This window comes from Trifolium pratense, linkage group LG4, assembly GCF_020283565.1.
Source record: "Trifolium pratense cultivar HEN17-A07 linkage group LG4, ARS_RC_1.1, whole genome shotgun sequence".
NCBI classification, from domain to species: Eukaryota; Viridiplantae; Streptophyta; class Magnoliopsida; order Fabales; family Fabaceae; genus Trifolium; species Trifolium pratense.
In genome coordinates, this window is record NC_060062.1 from 49,076,129 (window position 1) to 49,098,179 (window position 22,051).

Below are 22,051 nucleotides of genomic sequence, written 5' to 3' on the forward strand. Positions count from 1 at the left end.
CTCCATGTAGTTGCCAACCAAATTACATGTCGAGCTTTTGCATAAGACTTATTCTTCACCAAAGGAGACTTATTACCATCAAGACATTTAATTTAGAGACCACTGAATTACCAACCAACAAAACTTTGAAAATCATTTTGAACCACAAATATAAAACCCACACACAAATGCTATCGTTATGGCCTTTTAGTCAATACCATAGTAATATTGGTGATCTTAGTTCTATCTTTGGGCACATTATCAGTTACATATTTTTGAAAGCGGTTAAAAGCCTCTTTAGTGACACTTTCACCAAAATGACCAACTAGCAAAGGTTCAGCGATAGCCCTTATGCATTGTCCCAAATTGTATCCATCTTCTGTAAGTGATCCTGAAATTTTAGAGTTAAAAGCATCCTTATAATTATCAAGTTCTTTAAAAATTATTTGAGAAGAATCCAATTGATTGATGGAAAATGATCCTTCTGTGAGAACTTCCAACTTCACTTCAGATAGAGATGGATAATAGAGAGGAACGTTGAAAGAGTTGAGATTTTCTTCTTTTATAATTCCCTGCAACATATATTGAATAATTTATATTATAAAACATAAAATACTATGTCGTAACACTTTTGGTGAGATGACCTATTCAAACAAAATACTAAATACTAAATATATATCATATAAAGTTTACCTCCAAAACCATATCTTTAAGAGCCACCGACATAAAATCCCATAGGTAAGAAATCTCCTTGCTTGATGGATCCTCAGATTGTCTTCCAATTAAAGTTACAAATAAACAACCCCCTTCAACTAATTCTTGGGCACGGCACTTGAGAAAATAAGAGAAATCTGTTTTATATTGATCATAGTAAGCCTTAAGGACATTTGAAGGGCTTGTGCTAGACAAGTAAATGTTGCCTTTGTTGTCATCTACACCCTTGGGTACCTATAATAAGTGTACCAATCAACAAAAATTATCAATGTTTCATCAATCTATACAAGTTGATTAAAGAGAAATATTTTTGTATAAAAGAATAAAGAGAAAAATAGTATTGCATGGGGTGAAAAGTTGATTAAGGGTACATATAAGGGACGGATCCAGAAGCTTATCATATCGGGGGTCGAAATATAGTAAAATAATAATAAAAATGAATGTAGATTTTTTATTACACCTGTCCATGTAATTTTTTTTTTAATGTTATCGTGTTATATTTAAGATGTTCTTGTTTAATAGTGACTAATGATTAATCGCCTCAGAGAAATATGTGGGGCACAAAAAATATGTTCTTCTCCTCAATCGAATTTTGTTCATACGCAAGAGCCAAATATGAAACTTTTAACCACTTACTTAAGGGAATCAAAACTCTTACCACTCGAAACGACTAATTTTTTATTTATTAAAAGGCTATATTTTTAATAATTCAACACTTATAATTGTTCGACAATATAAATATTTTTACACCGTAAATACATATCAATTAAAATTCTTATTTATATAATGTAAATGATAAATAATAGATATATTTAAAAATTATAATATATTAATGGTATATGATATAATATGATATATTATGTTATGTATATGTGTGTATGTAGATGAGGGGGAGGGGGGGCCTTGGCCACTGCTTGTCACTTTCTCTACCCCACCACTTTTTATTTCATATTTTTATTTAAATTTATGTTTTTGTTTTTATGATTACATAAAATTACAATTATCGATTAAAATTAAATTAAAATAATAAGCACTTAACAATTGAAGCACTCCAAATGCACGTTCGATGTCCTTCCGATATCCCTCCTAATATTTTGCAAATAACTTATCGGGTTCACTTTGAGGAAGTCTAATCGATTTGACGAAAGTTGGATAAGAAGGGTAGATATCATCAGCTAGATAGTTGTTCATATTTCTCAATTTTGTTTGTAAAGGCCGTGTGGTTGTTCTAAGGCTTTGCTGCTGAATGTGTGCTACTCATTTGTTTAATAGGGGGGATGTTCTTTGCTGCTGCTCCTCCATTGTATCAGGTGAAATTGGTTGTGTTTATTTGCACCCCTTGTGCATTTTTCAATTTTAATAAAACTTTTGCTTTTTCAAAAAAAAAAAAAAAAGAAGCAATTGTTATTATCTCCACATAAATGATTATATTATTTTATTTTTAAGAAAAAATAAAATCATAGTGCAAAGACATCACATAGTTAATATATTGACACCCCACAACCATCACCAATCAATTTTAATACCCAATACTTCTCATTTAATAAATATAAGGATAAATACACTTTGGGGGGTCTATGCCAAAACCCAATTATACAATTCAAAAGATCAACAAGATATACCTCTTTAAAAATCTTATTAGTAAAATACAAAAGAGATAAAACTCAATGAAGAAAAAAAAAAGTGCATAATAAAATAACAAAAGTAAAAAAGAAAGCCAATTTTAAAGTCACTAAAACAACATTAATATCGAAAGAGATATCAACAGAAAAGTATTGATATTTGAAATTGGCTATGCCATCAAGACATTTAATTTAGGGACCACTGAATTACCAACCAACAAAACTTTGAAAATCATTTTGAACCACAAATATAAAACCCACACATAAATGCTATCGTTATGGCATTTTAGTCAATACCATAGTAATATTGGTGATCTTAGTTCTATCTTTGGGCACATTATCAGTTACATATTTTTGAGACAATTCATTCTTATGAAAAATTTAATCAGATGAAATATTTATAAGTGGAGTTTTTTTTTATCAAATAAGTGGAGTTTTCTTAGAGGTGCTACATCATCACAATATTTGCTTGTGAGCAACTCAACCTCCCTTTTACTAGTAAAAGATATATATATGTTATATTAATTGTGGTAAACATTTTTTTTTGGTTACTATTTATGGTAAACATATACAAACACAAAATAGTTTCGGGTAATTTTTTAGCTATATAATGAGCCCTAAAATAATTAATGATATTGCACAAATAGACACAGACCTGAAGTAAGACCATATACAATGGTTACCAACATTCAACACCACTTTTTCACTTCCCAACACTCCACGTCATTTTCTCTTTTTGTTCCACCTAATCATTCAACACACATTAAACTTTTATCCTCTCCAATAGTTTTTTCATTCAACACTCTACTCCACCACTTTCTTTACCCCACCACTTTTTATTTCATATTATTATTTAAATTTATATTTTTGTTTTTATGATTACATAAAATTACAATTATCGATTAAAATTAAATTAAAATAATAAGCACTTAACAATTGAAGCACTCCAAATGCACGTTCGATGTCCTTCCGATATCCCTCCTAATATTTTGCAAATAACTTATCGGGTTCACTTTGAGGAAGTCTAATCGATTTGACGAAAGTTGGATAAGAAGGGGAGATATCATCAGCTAGATAGTATGTCATGTTATAGGAACGTTGATTCACAAAGAAATTAACAGTGAGAGCATTTCCCTGTTCCACGTCATCAAACACTGATGACTGGTCTAGAAAGTTTATATCGTTCAACTGCTTCAAAAGAGGCATCCAAAAAAGGCATGTCAGATCCATAAATCATGAGATACAACTGCTTCAAGAATAACTGTGGTGGTTCCCTAAAAAAAAGACTAATACTTCAAGATTAACACTAATAGGAAGATAATAATAAGATTATTATAGTGAAAAAATCTGTTTTTTTTCTGTGTCCAAATCAAATGAACCAAGTCTCTATTTATAGACAAAAAAAATATGAATTTTGGTAGAAAATAAAAAATTATTTTGCAATAAAATAATTGAGTTCAAAGTATTAATGTGATAAGAATTCGTCCAGCCAATCAGATGTTAACAAGTGTCCCTATCTTCTTGTCTCTCCGCGTGAAATTTTCCCCACTCTCCCCCCCTCCCCCCGCTCGCATCTCACGCGCCTGTTTTGGAAAATTAAATGAAGCCGCGTGTCTGCTTTAGTCAAGTTTAACTGTGTTGAAAGTTTTCAACTCTTCCCTCCTCCACATCATCTTCAACACCATTCTTCCGATCATTCAACACATTAAACTTCAACACCAATTTTTTTTCCCATTACACATGGTCTAATGAGTTGTTTGCATAACTTTCTTCTCCCACACCTCCATTCATGTGTAGTACCTGTCCTAAATCCGTTATTGTTTCTTGTATCTTCGTTGACAGTTGTTTTGTTTTTATGCTTATGCGTTTAAGTATAGGCCATGTATACATATATATAGTCACGGACGGAGGCAGGTAGGCCAATGTGTGGGCACCTGCCTGCACAATGATTTCAATACATATGTTTCCGAGATAATTCCTCCGTCCCAAAATATAAAGCAAAAATTGGTCAAAAAAATGAATGTATTTGACCTAAATTTTGAACCAATATTAAGTTTGTTTGCTTCATTTTTACTTATATTTTAGAGGGAGTGAGTATTAATTAAGGAACCAAAATTGTCTTAAAAATTGTGTAGTAAATTTTTTTAAAATGTAAAATATCCTTTTTTTCAATATAAAATTTACGTACCTTTGAGTTCTTTAACTAATTGCCTCGACACGCTTATTATTGAGAAGAACCCAATTGTATTATGGGGTAGTTGCGCAATCTTTACACGTAATTTCTTAATTCAGTGACTACACACCTCTGGTTTTATATTTTCCAGCCATCCGCAACAACAAGTTGTGTTGACTAAACTGAAATGGATAGCTGTTCATATTTCTCAATTTTGTTTGTAAATGTTGTGTGGTTGTTCTAAGGCTTTGCTGCTGAATGGGTGCTAGTCATTTGTTTAATAGGGAGGATGTTCTTTGTTGCTGCTCCTCCATTGTATCAGGTGGAATTGGTTGTGTTTATTTGCACCCCTTATGCATTTTTCAATTTTAATAAAACTTTTGCTTTTTCAAAAAAATAAAAAATAAAGCAATTGTTATAATCTCCACAAAAATGATTATATTATTTTATTTTTAAGAAAAAATAAAATCATAGTGCAAAGACATCACATGGTTAATATATTGACACCCTACAATCATCACCAATCAATTTTAATACCTAATACTTATCATTTAATAAATATAAGGATAAATACACTTTGGGGGACTATGCCAAAACCCAATTATACAATTCAAAAGATCAACAACATATAACTCTTTAAAAATCTTATTTGTAAAATACCAAAGAGATAAAACTCAATGAAGAAAAAAAAAAAGTGCATAATAAAATAACAAAAGTAAAAAGAAAGCCAATTTTAAAGTCCACTAAAACAACCATTAATATCGAAAGAGATATCAACAGAAGAGTATTGATATTTAAAATTGGCTATACCATCAAGACATTTTTTTTTTTATAAGCAAATAATGAATTATAAGGAGTACAAGGGGTACCCAACCCTTACAATTCTAAAAGAAGCCATTAGATGCTAAAAATGCAAGATAATGGATCTTTACACTAAATCTGAAAATACAAGAGAAGACTTAGAAATTATTCTACCAACAAACCAAAACCAGGAGATATAAATAATTTGATCCACTAATGATTGCAAGTTAATGACATCTCCTCTAAACATTATATTTCTACGGGCACGCCACAAGCTCCATGTAGTTGCCAACCAAATTACATGTCGAGCTTTTGCATAAGACTTATTCTTCACCAAAGCACCAAAGGAGACTTATTACCATCAAGACATTTAATTTAGAGACCACTGAATTACCAACCAACAAAACTTTGAAAATCATTTTGAACCACAAATATAAAACCCACACACAAATGCTATCGTTATGGCCTTTTAGTCAATATCATAGTAATATTGGTGATCTTAGTTCTATCTTTGGGCACATTATCAGTTACATATTTTTGAAAGCGGTTAAAAGCCTCTTTAGTGACACTTTCACCAAAATGACCAACTAGCAAAGGTTCAGCGATAGCCCTTATGCATTGTCCCAAATTGTATCCATCTTCTGTAAGTGATCCTGAAATTTTAGAGTTAAAAGCATCCTTATAATTATCAAGTTCTTTAAAAATTATTTGAGAAGAATCCAATTGATTGATGGAAAATGATCCTTCTGTGAGAACTTCCAACTTCACTTCAGATAGAGATGGATAATAGAGAGGAACGTTGAAAGAGTTGAGATTTTCTTCTTTTATAATTCCCTGCAACATATATTGAATAATTTATATTATAAAACATAAAATACTATGTCGTAACACTTTTGGTGAGATGACCTATTCAAACAAAATACTAAATACTAAATATATATCATATAAGTTTACCTCCAAAACCATATCATTAAGAGCCACCGACATAAAATCCCATAGGTAAGAAATCTCCTTGCTTGATGGATCCTCAGATTGTCTTCCAATTAAAGTTACAAATAAACAACCCCCTTCAACTAATTCTTGGGCACGGCACTTGAGAAAATAAGAGAAATCTGTTTTATATTGATCATAGTAAGCCTTAAGGACATTTGAAGGGCTTGTGCTAGACAAGTAAATGTTGCCTTTGTTGTCATCTACACCCTCGGGTACCTAATAAGTGTACCAATCAACAAAAATTATCAATATTTCATCAATCTGTACATGTAGATTAAATAAAAGAATTTTTTTTTATAAAAGAATATAAAGAGAAAATTAGTATTAATGCATGGGGTGAAAAGTTGATTAAGGGTACATATAATGCAAAAAAAGAAAAGAAAGAGTTAATAAAAACAAACCTTAGATAGAAATTGAAGGCTATAAGAGGAATGGACAAAATGCATACTATTATCAGGAAAAAGCCTGCTATAAAAGGAACCGGGAGCCCCAAAGATGTAGCAATGATCCATTTCAGTTTTGATTTCATTGCGTAGATTTTCCTTAAAGGTGTCGAGGGACTGGAATATAGTATTGAAGTCGTTCCCCGGTAGATCGTTCAAAAAGATCTTATATTCTGGAGATTTATGATTCTTTTTTTTATAAAGCTTTTCCACAACTTTGATAGTTTCTGATATCACCAACAGAGTGTTTGGTCCACAAGAACAACCCAAATCTGCAATTGCCAAGCTTTTGGGAAGTGTGTTGCCACACACATTGATTATGGATTCATCTCTTAGAAGTTTTGTCGTAGAAATTACCTTTTGCTGTATACATATAACCAATAAATAAAATTTATTTTGTCTCAAATTCTATAAATATATATAAAATAATATTTTACCATAAGAATAAGGGTCATTTGATACAACTTTTCTACAAAAAATTATCGCTGAGTGTTACTTTCTTTTTTTTAAAAAAAAAAAATTGATAACTGAGAAAAATCTAATAATTGCTTAGATGGAAGAGTAGTTTTGAGTATTTCTCATGGAAATTTTGTGTATAAATTATTTTTTATATATAAAATAGTATGTTATATTAATTATGATAAACATATTTTTTTGGTTACTGATTATGGAAAACATATACAAACACAAAATCGTTTCGGGTAATTTTTGAGCTATATAATGAGCCCTAAAAATAATTAATGATATTTGTACAAATAGACACAGACCTGAAGTAATGAGTTGTTTGCGTAACTTTTTTCTCCCACACCTCCATTCATGTGTAGTACCTGTCCTAAATCCATTATTGTTTCTTTATCTTCTTTGAGAGTTGTTTTGTTTTTATTGTTATGCGTTTAAGTATAGGCCATGTTATACATATATATAGTCAGAGACGAAGGTTGGTAGGTAGGCATATGTGTGAACACCTGCCTGCGCAATGATTTAAGATATTTTTTATATACTACTAATAATTAGTATACTTTAAATACATAAAATGTTAACTAATGTTTCCAATATACTTCATTTGTCTCAAAATATAAAATAAAAGTTAGTCAATAAAAGTAAATATATTTGAACTAAATTTTAAATTAAATACATCAAGTTTGTTTGACTCATTTTTCTTATATTTTGGAATGGAGGTGATATTAGTTAACGAACCAAAATTGTCTTAAAACTTGTGTAGTAAATTTTTTAAAATGTAAAATATACTCTTCTTTTCAATATAAAATTTACTACATTTGAGTTCTTTAACTAATGTATCAAAAATATTATAGTGTATGCATGTCATTTGAACATAGTTTTAATTTAATAAAGAAATTCTAACAATAAACAATGAAATTTTTTTTCAAAAGAAAGTCAAGTTTATATCACACATCAACTTTTAATACATAAGAATTTGATAAATGTGAAAGTATAAAATTCTATCTACCTATTCTACTAATTTATATATTTGACGCCTCTACTTTTAAAAATTTCTCACCCTCTCACTGTATACAGTCTATAGATGCATCGTGTGTATGTAGAGCTGTCAAAACGGGCAGCCCATCCAGTTTCGGGCAAGTCCGATTGGGTTTCGAGTTTCGTCGGGCCAGGTTAGAAAAAGCTCGGATATAAAACGGGCTCGAAAAAGTATGGGCCGAGCCCGGCCCTATAGGGCTTCGGGCTAGCCCGCATTTTTTTTTTATTTTTCCAAAAAAAAAATTGAAAATTGCATAAATTTTATTTTATTTTTAAAATTTTGTTGTCTAGAAAAATTTTTGGCAAAAAAACGTACATTTATATTATATATATATGATAAATAATTCTCGCGCCTGCTATTTTTAATCATTCGCTACCTACAAGTTTCTCGCGCCACCTATATTTACTCATCCGCTGCCTACGAATTTCTCACACGCCCTAATTTTACTCATCCGCTACCTACGAGTTTCTTGTGCCCCCTATTTTTACTAATCTGCTACCTATGAGTTTCTCGCACGCCCTATTTTTACTCATCCACTACCTACGAGTTTCTCCCGCACCCTATTTTTATTTATCTGATACCTATGAGTTTGTCGCGCGCCATATTTTTACTCATCCGCTACTAAGGAATTTCTCACGCATCCGCTACCTACGAGTTTGTCGCGTGCCTTATTTTTACTCGTCTGCTACTTATGAGTTTCTCGCTCGCCTTATTTTCACACATCCGCTACCTGCGAGTTACTCGCACATCCTATTTTTACTCATCTGCTACTTAATAGTAAAAATAAGAAATTTGAGGAAATAGTTGAGTCACACTACCACTGTGCTAAGCTGCTCACTTGTTGATATTTTTACTTTATATTCTATATATTGCATGTATTCTTTATATTCCCACAATTGATTTATTTCAAAAGCACATTTGATTTTTTTTCATTTTTTTATGGACTTAGATTTTGTTTATTATTTTTTTATGAACTTTATATTTTATTTATTATTTATCTAATGTCAATTTAATTGTCCAATTCTCATTTTTACTTATAATAACTAATGTTTTTGCGGTAAAGAAAAACTAATGATTCTAAAACTTATTTAAAACCAAAACTTATGTTGCAATTACACTAATGATTCTAAAACTTATTATTCTAAAACTTATGTTGCAATTACATTTTGTTTAAAACTTATTTGTGTTTGATGTTTAAAACTTATTTAGATTTGTATTTTGTACTATTTTAATGTGTATGATGACAATAGTTAGGATTTGTATTCAAGAACTTGTGAAATTATGAGTTTATGACTTTTTTATATTTTTATGATTTTTTTTCAAAGACTGAGTTATCTGATTCGACCGGTTTAATAACTATATAGTTTTATTATAGAGACCGGTTCATTCCACCGGTTTAATTCGATTTATCATGCAGTTTGACCAGTGACCCGGTGGTTCGACCAATGAACCAGTGACCCAGTACCCTCACCGGTTTGATGTCCCGTCCGATTTTTAAAACACTTAACTAAGTTCAAATCACCTAAAACAAGTTGCTTATATTTATGTTTTTATTTTTTTATTATAATTTATTCGGACTTTCGGGCCGCCTGCGGCCCATTCAGTCTAACCTTTTTTTTTTTAATAAAGGTCTAGCCCATATTTTAAACAGGCTTTATTGGACCGGGATAAAAAGCCCGGAAACAATTCAGGCTAAAATTTTGAAGACCCAATCTCAAATAAAAGATCGGGCTTGGCCGACCCATTCGGACTAACTCATTTTGATAGCTCTATGTTTATATGCATGTGTGAAAACATAACAAGTACTAAAATAAAACCAATTTTAAAGTCCACGAAAACAACTATATCAAAAAAATATCAACAGATATTGAAATTTGCTATGACGGTCTTTTTGAACATTTAAAGTCAACTAAATTAATATTAATTCTCTCTTTAAATATAAGATTCTCTTAAAAAAATTCTTTGTCATTTTTTATAAGATTTCTTTTAAATTTTTAAGGGTATTAAATATTTTTTTTATTAACGTACTCTCTCTGTCCTAAATTATAAGGAAATTAATAAAAATCACACTTATTATAAATATGACCTTATGTCGATGGCTCTTAATGATATGGCGCTTCATTTATCTCCACAAACAACAGAAATATATGGCGCTTCATTTTTAAAGTCCACTAAAACAACTATATCAAAAAAACTATATCAAAAAAGAACTAAAATAAAACCAATTTTAAAGTCCACTAAAACAACCTATATCAATATCAACAGATATTGAAATTTGCTAGGACTGTCTTATTCCAAACTGGCAGACAGACTCCATTTGAGACTTCATGAGAACACGGCATCGAAAGAAATACATCACACATGAGTTCAGGTTCTCTCCATTTATTATCTCTCCATTTATTCTCCATTTAGAGAGAGATAGACACATGAAAATAATTCTTAATGTGTCTATCTCTCTCCAAATGGAGAATAAATGGAGGGATAATAAATGGAGAGAACGTGAACTCATCAAACATGTACTTTTAATTACTCCATCACTTATCAAATTAAATTTGTTTCATTAACAACAAAAACTTGTATACATTTTTCTTTACTATAAAATTTATATTAAATATGGAGATTTACGGTTTAAATTTGTGTCCTTAACATACGCAACAAGTATTTTACTACACTTACTAAGTTACTAGTAATAATTAGAATAAATACTTAATATTTTTACAAAATTATACTTCCTCCATCCCTAATTATTATAAGACTTTCTATAAAAAAAAGTGTGTCCCTGAATATAAAACCCTTTGTAAATTTTTAGATGTATTTAATACACTTTTTCCAAACATACCCCTTATTAATATGATTAATCTTAGAATATGAAAAATCAACAATGAAGGTATTAATACACAAGAGTAATTTAGTAATAGTAGTACACTTTTATGACAAAATTATTACCCCAACAATTTTTCTTAATACTCATGAGTTTTGAAAAGGTTCTTATAAAAAGGGACGGGGGAGTATTTAGTATTTGTTTGATAAGTTTAGGAAGTTGACTTATAGTTTATTGTACTACAGTAGCTTATAAGTTTGTTTGATAAAAATGAGACGTGTTTGGTTATAAGTTTCTCTAGTCAACGTATATTATTTTTTGAGATGTTATTTCAAGTTCAGTTTACAGTTTATACCTTTTTACATTTTATCTCATTTTTACATTATTATTTCTTTATTTTTCTAAAATATAATAACTATCACTAAACCATGTATTTTTATGTTATTTTGTACTTAAAACAATTAAATTTGTCAAACACTTTAATTTATTTTATTAGTTTCTCAGTTATAAGCTATCAGTGTTCAGTTATCACATATAAGCTAGTTTTTCAGTTATCATCTAACTTTTTAGCTTATAGCTTAATTTTACCAAACAGGATTTTAATGTCTGTTTAGTAACACAAATAAGCTAACTTATAACTTATTATATTAATTTATAAGTTTGTTTTACAAAATTATGGGTGTTTGATAACAAGCTTTTTTCACTAGCTTATTATAGCTTATAACTTTTGACCTTTATTTTTGTTAACAAATACTACTCACTTATAAAAAAAACTACTCACTCACATATAACCAAAAAAAAAAAAAAACTACTCACTTACATGAAATAACAATTAATGTACTTTTATGTCATTTTATTCTTACAACAGCTAAAAGGTAATTTATCAGCTATCTAGCTTGTTAAAAAAAAAACTAGCTTAATTTTACCAAATAGTAGAACCTATATATATATATAGCCTATTTTTTGTTTTGTAGGTAAATGAAATTATAAGCTATTAAAAATTCACACATAAAGTAAATAATTGAGATCAGTTTGAACTCCGGTCATGACATTTAACCTAACAATTTTGATAATTTTAATAGTTGAGTTAAAATTTGTTAACATGAGATTACTTAGGTCCTTCTGATATACACCAACTATGAATATAGAAGGTGTTTATTAACATTCTACACCTTACCAAAAAGCTGATTCTTTCTAGAAAAAAGTAACCAAAAAACTTCTCTCTCCTTCCGTTTGACTAACAACATAGCCAATTTATATATATTATTTTAAATGTAATTAAATTTGATTTAATTGTATATTTGGTCCCTGGTATTTATTTTAAGTTTTAATTTGGATCCTTACATTTAAAAGTTTCAAGTTAGCCTTTAATTTTTGTAAATTTTTTGTTTAAGTCATCCATGTGGCTGACAAATTTGCATATATGGACAATTTAGAAAGGTGCCACATGAAAGTTTTTGATAAAATTAACTCAAAATATAAAGGAAAGCTAGACGAAATTAACTCAAAATTTAAAGAAAATGATGAACTTATGTTGATATATATTTAAACGTATGAGACACAATAACTGCTCATTTTTTAATTGGACAGTCCAAATTAATTATTGCATAGACGAAATAACTATGTTACATCCGATTCCAAAATATTACCCTATCCGTCTCAAAATAAATGACCTATTTTTTACTTTATCTACTATTCGCATGATCTTCTTTGACCGCATTTTTCTACTAATATGTATATGCAAATATTAGCATATGAGATATTGTTTGATTTGTCTCGATGAGTATTTTCAAAATATATAATTTTTATAATTTTTAATAATAAATAATTTTTTTTGGTACATAGACGAAATTAGAAGCCATTGAAAACTCACACACACAAAGTGGAGGGACCGGGGATCGAACCCCAGTCATGGCATTCGACACTAACAATTTCGGCACTTCTGCCGGTTGAGCTAGGATTTGTGGACAATAATAAATAATTTAAGATATTAATGATTAAAATTGTGCATTGACAAACATAAATGTGGTCAACTAGATAATTTATTTTGGAACGGAGTGAGTAAGATCCAGAAAATAATACTAAGAAATGATAAAATTGAGATTATAAATGTTAATCAGTTTGGTCATATTCGGACCTTTTTTTTAGGGAGCAAACTGATTAACGGATATGTCTTTAATAGACCTATTTAGACCTTTTTTTTCTTTAAGGGACCTATTCAGACATTTTTTTCTTTAGGTGACCGATCTGAAACAAAAAATATCTTTAAGGAATCATTTTACTAATTTAAGACTTAACTTTAAATTGTCTTTATATAATAATATAAATATATTATATTTTTTAAGACTCAGAATCTAGTCTAAGAATTAACTAATTTAAAGAAAACTAAACTTACTGTCCATTAGTGAAAGTCTATTTGAAGCCTACGTTTTATTCTGGATAGACTATTAGACTTATCTTTATAAAAAAATATAAATATTAGATTTTATATATTTATTTTAAAAAAATTATATACGAATGAACATTTTCAATAATTCAATCAGGTAGGTCTACATGAATGAATATACTAATCTATAATAATATTTTATATGTTTCCTATGGTCCAAAATAACTGACATATTTTTTATCTTGACCCATTTTTAAGCATTTGAAAACATTAATGTGACTATATTATAATATAAATTATTCAACATATGCTGCAGGGAATTATAAAAGAAGAAAAGCTCAACACTTTCAACATCCCTATCTATTATCCATCTCCATCTGAAGTGAGTTGGATGTTTGCAAAGAAGGATAATTTGTCATCAATCAAAATTGGAGTCTTCTCAAATAATTTTGAATGGACTTGATAATTATGAGGATGCTTTTGACTTTACAACTAAAATTCAATTCAAGGATCACATAGAAATGATGTAGGATTTTTGTGTGGGTTTTATATTTGTGGTTCAAAATGATTTTCAAAGTTTTGTTGGTTGGTAGTTAAGTTGCATTTTGTGTAGTTGTGATATTATGATGGTGGTACGCGTACGTAGTTGTGATATTATAATAATTCGGTGGTTTACTGGTCTTTAAATTAATTTAGTGTCTATTGTCAATTTGTCATTGGTGAATTCTTCGGTACACATATTATGTGAATGTGTATCGGTACACCGCTGATGTGGTTAACAAGTAATATAGTAATTAATGTATTTGTCACAAAAAAAAAATCAAAGCAAATTTTGTTTTTTTATTAAGTTTTTTATATTATAATAATTCGATGGTCTAATTGTTGGATCAATAATCTTGCACAAATAATCTTGCACAAATTAATTGTTGGATCAATTAACTCCCATGGTCTAATTTCACACATGACAAATATATTGGAAAAATCTTAGCAAGGAACTGATCATTCTTTCTGAATTCACAGTAGATATCATCATCATAGGTCATGATAGAAATGAATATAGTATTATTACCATAAAAAATATATGGAGTTGTGCATGTGATACTTAGCTTGAATGGCCTATATTGAATTCCAAAATGAGAAAACCTGTTACTAAAGACAAGGCTCTCCAAGTGCATAGGGAGTGGATTTGTAGCTCTATTTTTGCAATGGACACAAGCACTAAAAGCTGGAGTGTAGTGATGGGCCAGTGATTCAGTCACAAAAAGATAATATATAACACAATTGAGTTCCCCACATATGCAAGCCTTAGTAGTTGCTGCAGCAAAAATCAGTTTGTTATTCCAATCCAAATCTAGATATTTCCTGATGGATTGAAGTAAAGGCATATCTAAGGTACTGTTTACATGATACTGAACGAGCACTATAGTAATGCAGCCAGAGTCAAAATAGCAGTAAACAAGACATATTACCCTATGATGGACACTAGTAAGTAAGACCTTAGTTTGAGAAATGGATTTCATTATATGGATTTCATTATATCTTTCTCATTCACACAATTTACCTAGAGCTACTCGACTCTTCCAAGGTAAATAACTGTCCTCACTATTCCCAATTTGCACAGGGGATGGTACTTGAAATCAAATGTCACAGCACTTCAAAATTTGATATTTTGAATCATAACAAAAGTACAGTACATTTAAACAAATTAGAGAAGAGCATAATTCAAAAGCTATTTCCAACATTTAACTGACTCTGATTGGACAATGACCAGAACTAAGTCTATAAATGCATGTTAATTTCAAGTTAATTAATTTCATAGTTTACTAAAGAGGAATAGAAATTGTTACCAATTGAGGCCATGTATCAATAGCACACGCTTCAACCCTGTTCAACAAACGCTCATATGGACCATGCTGCAATTCACAACCATTATAGAATACCTAGTCAAAATCAATAAACCCAAAATTAAAAACAAAAATATTCAACTTCAATTTCAGAAATCTAAAAAATTAATACATCAATAAAAATCCTATATTACTACAGATCTAACTACAACAAATCATAAACCTAAAAATGAAAAAAAAAATTAAAAATTACAATCATCAAAAAGTTGAAATGAGATTTATTTTGATTACCAGAACTTGGAGTTAGCACGAACTTCATTGGTAGCCCAACGCTTCAAACGAAAAATCTTTGGGTGTGGATCTGATTCCGTTGGAAAACCTCTCCCGACAACCTGGTACTGATGGAACTACAAAACCAAAAACAAACAAACACCGTTTAACAAACATGAAACGGATCAACAGAAAAATGCCAATAATTTTGTGAATGATGTGTTTAGGGTTTCCGTTCGAGAGTGAGCTTCACGTGAAAGGGATAGTGAGATTCGGTGTGAGGGAGAGGGAACGAGAGAGATGAGCGAGTTCGAGAGACTGATTTGAGAGATGAGAGAGGTCAGTTAGGGTTTGGTTCAAGAGAGATGAGCGAGAGTGATGAGGGAAATGGCCAGCGCGTTAGTATAATTTCCACTTGAAAGACGTTTTACATCTGGGGATATTATGGTCAGATGGAAATTTATTTTAGACAATTTTCGCCATAATTACATGATTGCCACCGCGTTTAGTTTTGCTTCAGGGGATATTATGGTCAGATGTAAAAGGTTGTGTCTATGTATTTTTCACTTCTGCGGATATTGAAACCAGATGAAAAGACTACTCCATATAACATTTTACATCTGACATATGCTCGTCAGATGTAAACTACTTGTGTAATATGTCATATTTGTACTAGTGAAATTTAGCAATTGTTATAATCTCCACAAAAATGATTATATTATTTTATTTTTAAGAAAAAATAAAATCATAGAGCAAAGACATCACATGGTTAATATATTGACACCCCACAACCATCACAATCAATTTAAATACCTAATACTTAATATTTTATAAATATAAGGATAAATACACTTTGGGGGACTATGCCAAAACCCAATTATACAATTCAAAAGATCAACAACATTTAACTCTTTAAAAATCTTATTAGTAAAATACCAAAGAGATAAAACACAATGAAGAAAAAAAAAGTGCATAATAAAATAACAAAAGTAAAAAGAAAGCCAATCTTAAAGTCCACTAAAACAACCATTAATATCGAAAGAGATATCAACAGAAGAGTATTGATATTTAAAATTGGCTATACCATCAAGACATTTTTTTTATAAGCAGAGAATGAATCATGAGGAGTACAAGGGGTACCTAACCCTTACAATTCTAAAAGAAGCCATTAGATGCTAAAAATGCAAGATAATGGATCTTTACACAAAATCTGAAAATACAAGAGAAGACTTAAAAATTATTCTACCAACAAACCAAAACCAGGAGATATAAATAATTTGATCCACTAATGATTGCAAGTTAATGACATCTCCTCTAAACATTATATTATTACGGGCTCGCCACAAGCTCCATGTAATTGCCAACTAAATTACATGTCGAGCTTTTGCATAAGACTTATTCTTCACCAAAGCACCAAAGGAGACTTATTAATTACCATCAAGACATTTAATTTAGAGACCACTGAATTACCAACCAACAAAACTTTGAAAATCATTTTGAACCACAAATATAAAACCCACACACAAATGCTATCGTTATGGCCTTTTAGTCAATATCATAGTAATATTGGTGATCTTAGTTCTATCTTTGGGCACATTATCAGTTACATATTTTTGAAAGCGGTTAAAAGCCTCTTTAGTGACACTTTCACCAAAATGACCAACTAGCAAAGGTTCAGCGATAGCCCTTATGCATTGTCCCAAATTGTATCCATCTTCTGTAAGTGATCCTGAAATTTTAGAGTTAAAAGCATCCTTATAATTATCAAGTTCTTTAAAAATTATTTGAGAAGAATCCAATTGATTGATGGAAAATGATCCTTCTGTGAGAACTTCCAACTTCACTTCAGATAGAGATGGATAATAGAGAGGAACGTTGAAAGAGTTGAGATTTTCTTCTTTTATAATTCCCTGCAACATATATTGAATAATTTATATTATAAAACATAAAATACTATGTCGTAACACTTTTGGTGAGATGACCTATTCAAACAAAATACTAAATACTAAATATATATCATATAAGTTTACCTCCAAAACCATATCATTAAGAGCCACCGACATGAAATCCCATAGGTAAGAAATCTCCTTGCTTGATGGATCCTCAGATTGTCTTCCAATTAAAGTTACAAATAAACAACCCCCTTCAACTAATTCTTGGGCACGGCACTTGAGAAAATAAGAGAAATCTGTTTTATATTGATCATAGTAAGCCTTAAGGACATTTGAAGGGCTTGTGCTAGACAAGTAAATGTTGCCTTTGTTGTCATCTACACCCTTGGGTACCTATAATAAGTGTACCAATCAACAAAAATTATCAATGTTTCATCAATCTATACAAGTTGATTAAAGAGAAATATTTTTGTATAAAAGAATAAAGAGAAAAATAGTATTGCATGGGGTGAAAAGTTGATTAAGGGTACATATAATGCAAAAACAGAAAAGAAAGAGTTAATATAAACAAACCTTAGATAGAAATTGAAGGCTATAAGAGGAATGGACAAAATGCATACTTTTATCAGGAAAAAGCCTGCTATAAAAGGAACCGGGAGCCCCAAAGATGTAGCAATGATCCATTTCAGTTTTGATTTCATTGCGTAGATTTTCCTTAAAGGTGTCGAGGGACTGGAATATAGTATTGAAGTCGTTCCCCGGTAGATCGTTCAAAAAGATCTTATATTCTGGAGATTTATGATTCATTTTTTTATAAAGCTTTTCCACAACTTTGATAGTTTCTGATATCACCAACAGAGTGTTTGGTCCACAAGAACAACCCAAATCTGCAATTGCCAAGCTTTTGGGAAGTGTGTTGCCACACACATTGATTATGGATTCATCTCTTAGAAGTTTTGTCGTAGAAATTACCTTTTGCTGTATACATATAACCAATAAATAAAATTTATTTTGTCTCAAATTCTATAAATATATATAAAATAATATTTTACCATAAGAATAAGGGTCATTTGATACAACTTTTCTACAAAAAATTATCGCTGAGTGTTACTTTCTTTTTTTTAAAAAAAAAAATTGATAACTGAGAAAAATCTAATAATTGCTTAGATGGAAGAGTAGTTTTGAGTATTTCTCATGGAAATTTTGTGTATAAATTATTTTTTATATATAAAATAGTATGTTATATTAATTATGATAAACATATTTTTTTGGTTACTGATTATGGAAAACATATACAAACACAAAATCGTTTCGGGTAATTTTTGAGCTATATAATGAGCCCTAAAAATAATTAATGATATTTGTACAAATAGACACAGACCTGAAGTAATGAGTTGTTTGCGTAACTTTTTTCTCCCACACCTCCATTCATGTGTAGTACCTGTCCTAAATCCATTATTGTTTCTTTATCTTCTTTGAGAGTTGTTTTGTTTTTATTGTTATGCGTTTAAGTATAGGCCATGTTATACATATATATAGTCAGAGACGAAGGTTGGTAGGTAGGCATATGTGTGAACACCTGCCTGCGCAATGATTTAAGATATTTTTTATATACTACTAATAATTAGTATACTTTAAATACATAAAATGTTAACTAATGTTTCCGATATACTTCATTTGTCTCAAAATATAAAATAAAATTTAGTCAATAAAAGTAAATATATTTGAACTAAATTTTAAATTAAATACATCAAGTTTGTTTGACTCATTTTTCTTATATTTTGGAATGGAGGTGATATTAGTTAACGAACCAAAATTGTCTTAAAACTTGTGTAGTAAATTTTTTAAAATGTAAAATATACTCTTTTTTTCAATATAAAATTTACTACTTTGAGTTCTTTAACTAATGTATCAAAAATATTATAGTGTATGCATGTCATTTGAACATAGTTTTAATTTAATAAAGAAATTCTAACAATAAACAATGAAATTTTTTTTCAAAAGAAAGTCAAGTTTATATCACACATCAACTTTTAATACTTAAGAATTTGATAAATGTGAAAGTATAAAATTCTATCTACCTATTCTACTAATTTATATATTTGACGCCTCTACTTTTAAAAATTTCTCACCCTCTCACTGTATACAGTCTATAGATGCATCGTGTGTATGTAGAGCTGTCAAAACGGGCAGCCCATCCAGTTTCGGGCAAGTCCGATTGGGTTTCGAGTTTCGTCGGGCCAGGTTAGAAAAAGCTCGGATATAAAACGGGCTCGAAAAAGTATGGGCCGAGCCCGGCCCTATACGGGCTTCGGGCTAGCCCGCATTTTTTTTTATTTTTCCAAAAAAAAAAATTGAAAATTGCATAAATTTTATTTTATTTTTTAAATTTTGTTGTCCAGAAAAATTTTTGGCAAAAAAACGTACATTTATATTATATATATATGATAAATAATTCTCGCGCCTCCTATTTTTAATCATCCGCTACCTACAAGTTTCTCGCGCCACCTATATTTACTCATCCGCTACCTACGAATTTCTCACACGCCCTAATTTTACTCATCCGCTACCTACGAGTTTCTTGTGCCCCCTATTTTTACTAATCTACTACCTACGAGTTTCTCGCACGCCCTATTTTTACTCATCCACTACCTACGAGTTTCTCCCGCGCCCTATTTTTACTCATCCGCTACTAAGGAATTTCTCACGCACCCTATTAATCCTCATCCGCTACCTACGAGTTTGTCGCGTGCCTTATTTTTACTCGTCTGCTATTTATGAGTTTCTCGCTCGCCTTATTTTCACACATCCGCTACCTGCGAGTTACTCGCACGTCCTATTTTTACTCATCTGCTACTTAATAGTAAAAATAAGAAATTTGAGGAAATAGTTGAGTCACACTACCACTGTGCTAAGCTGCTCACTTGTTGATATTTTTACTTTATATTCTATATATTGCATGTATTCTTTATATTCCCACAATTGATTTATTTCAAAAGCACATTTGATTTTTTTTCATTTTTTTATGGACTTAGATTTTGTTTATTATTTTTTTATGAACTTTATATTTTATTTATTATTTATCTAATGTCAATTTAATTGTCCAATTCTCATTTTTACTTATAATAACTAATGTTTTTGCGGTAAAGAAAAACTAATGATTCTAAAACTTATTTAAAACCAAAACTTATGTTGCAATTACACTAATGATTCTAAAACTTATTATTCTAAAACTTATGTTGCAATTACATTTTGTTTAAAACTTATTTGTGTTTGATGTTTAAAACTTATTTAGATTTGTATTTTGTACTATTTTAATGTGTATGATGACAATAGTTAGGATTTGTATTCAAGAACTTGTGAAATTATGAGTTTATGACTTTTTTATATTTTTATGATTTTTTTTCAAAGACTGAGTTATCTGATTCGACCGGTTTAATAACTATATAGTTTTATTATAGAGACCGGTTCATTCCACCGGTTTAATCCGGTTTAATTCGATTTATCATGCAGTTCGACCAGTGACCCGGTGGTTAGACCAATGAACCAGTGACCCAGTACCCTCACCGGTTTGATGTCCCGTCCGATTTTTAAAACACTGAACTAAGTTCAAATCACCCAAAACAAGTTGCTTATATTTATTCGGACTTTCGGGCCGCCTGCGGCCCATTCGGTCTAACCTTTTTTTTTTAATAAAGGTCTAGCCCATATTTTAAACAGGCTTTATTGGACCGGGATAAAAAACTCGGAAACAATTCAGGCTAAAATTTTGAAGACCCAATCTCAAATAAAATATCGGGCTTGGCCGACCCATTCGGACTAACCCATTTTGATAGCTCTATGTGTATATGCATGTGTGAAAACATAACAAGTACTAAAATAAAACCAATTTTAAAGTCCACGAAAACAACTATATCAAAAAAATATCAACAGATATTGAAATTTGCTATGACGGTCTTTTTGAACATTTAAAGTCAACTAAGTTACTACACTTACTAAGTTACTAGTTAATTTAGTATAATTTACCACACTTTTGACCTTTATTTTTGTTAACAAATACTACTCACTTATAAAAAAAACTACTCACTCACATATAACCAAAAAAAAAAAAAAACTACTCACTTACATGAAATAACAATTAATGTACTTTTATGTCATTTTATTCTTACAACAGCTAAAAGGTAATTTATCAGCTATCTAGCTTGTTAAAAAAAAAACTAGCTTAATTTTACCAAGTAGTAGAACCTATATATATATATATATATATATAGCCTATTTTTTGTTTTGTAGGTAAATGAAATTATAAGCTATTAAAAATTCACACATAAAGTAAATAATTGAGATCGGTTTGAACTCCGGTCATGACATTTAACCTAACAATTTCAATAATTTTAATAGTTGAGTTAAAATTTGTTAACATGAGATTACTTAGGTCCTTCTGATATACACCAACTATGAATATAGAAGGTGTTTATTAACATTCTACACCTTACCAAAAAGCTGATTCTTTCTAGAAAAAAGTAACCAAAAAACTTCTCTCTCCTTCCGTTTGACTAACAACATAGCCAATTTATATATATTATTTTAAATGTAATTAAATTTGATTTAATTGTAT

The 22,051-nt window shown here is 30.0% G+C and overlaps 2 protein-coding genes and 1 long non-coding RNA gene across 4 annotated transcripts; all 3 read right to left on the minus strand.

Moving 5' to 3' along the window:
- Positions 1–64: 64 nt before the first annotated feature.
- Positions 65–7,698, minus strand: LOC123921349 (S-adenosyl-L-methionine:benzoic acid/salicylic acid carboxyl methyltransferase 3-like). Of its 2 annotated transcripts, none has more exons than XM_045973846.1 (4): positions 7,493–7,647; positions 6,684–7,088; positions 673–927; positions 65–551 (listed from the first exon to the last, which is right to left on the minus strand). In XM_045973846.1, exons 1-4 carry the CDS (start codon positions 7,565–7,567, stop codon positions 177–179), a joined length of 1,110 nt encoding a protein of 369 aa, XP_045829802.1. In that variant the 5' UTR covers positions 7,568–7,647; the 3' UTR covers positions 65–176. The 2 variants fall into 2 exon arrangements, with proteins under 2 accessions (XP_045829802.1, XP_045829801.1); XM_045973845.1 differs by lacking the exons at positions 65–551; positions 673–927 and adding exons at positions 5,228–6,123; positions 6,244–6,498 and having other exon boundaries at positions 7,493–7,698.
- A 6,641-nt stretch (positions 7,699–14,339) lies between these two features.
- On the minus strand, positions 14,340–15,867 carry LOC123921358. The gene is made up of 3 exons (XR_006814046.1): positions 15,566–15,867; positions 15,278–15,370; positions 14,340–14,745 (listed from the first exon to the last, which is right to left on the minus strand). It is a non-coding gene; the product is annotated as an uncharacterized LOC123921358 (long non-coding RNA).
- Positions 15,868–16,811: 944 nt separating this feature from the next.
- Positions 16,812–18,972, minus strand: LOC123921350 (S-adenosyl-L-methionine:benzoic acid/salicylic acid carboxyl methyltransferase 3-like). The gene is made up of 4 exons (XM_045973847.1): positions 18,818–18,972; positions 18,010–18,414; positions 17,575–17,829; positions 16,812–17,454 (listed from the first exon to the last, which is right to left on the minus strand). Exons 1-4 carry the CDS (start codon positions 18,890–18,892, stop codon positions 17,080–17,082), a joined length of 1,110 nt encoding a protein of 369 aa, XP_045829803.1. The 5' UTR covers positions 18,893–18,972; the 3' UTR covers positions 16,812–17,079.
- Positions 18,973–22,051: the final 3,079 nt, after the last annotated feature.

Coding starts and splice junctions, on each gene's coding strand:
- LOC123921349 (XM_045973846.1), bottom strand. CDS start 7,567: ATGGATTTAGGACAGGTACTACACATGAATGGAGGTGTGGGAGAAAAA. Junction 7,089..7,492: donor CAAACAACTCATTACTTCAG/GTCTGTGTCTAT, acceptor ATATGTATACAG/CAAAAGGTAATTTCTACGAC. Junction 552..672: donor TTAAAGATATGGTTTTGGAG/GTAAACTTTATA, acceptor TATATGTTGCAG/GGAATTATAAAAGAAGAAAA.
- LOC123921350 (XM_045973847.1), bottom strand. CDS start 18,892: ATGGATTTAGGACAGGTACTACACATGAATGGAGGTGTGGGAGAAAAA. Junction 18,415..18,817: donor CAAACAACTCATTACTTCAG/GTCTGTGTCTAT, acceptor ATATGTATACAG/CAAAAGGTAATTTCTACGAC. Junction 17,830..18,009: donor GCCTTCAATTTCTATCTAAG/GTTTGTTTATAT, acceptor CACTTATTATAG/GTACCCAAGGGTGTAGATGA.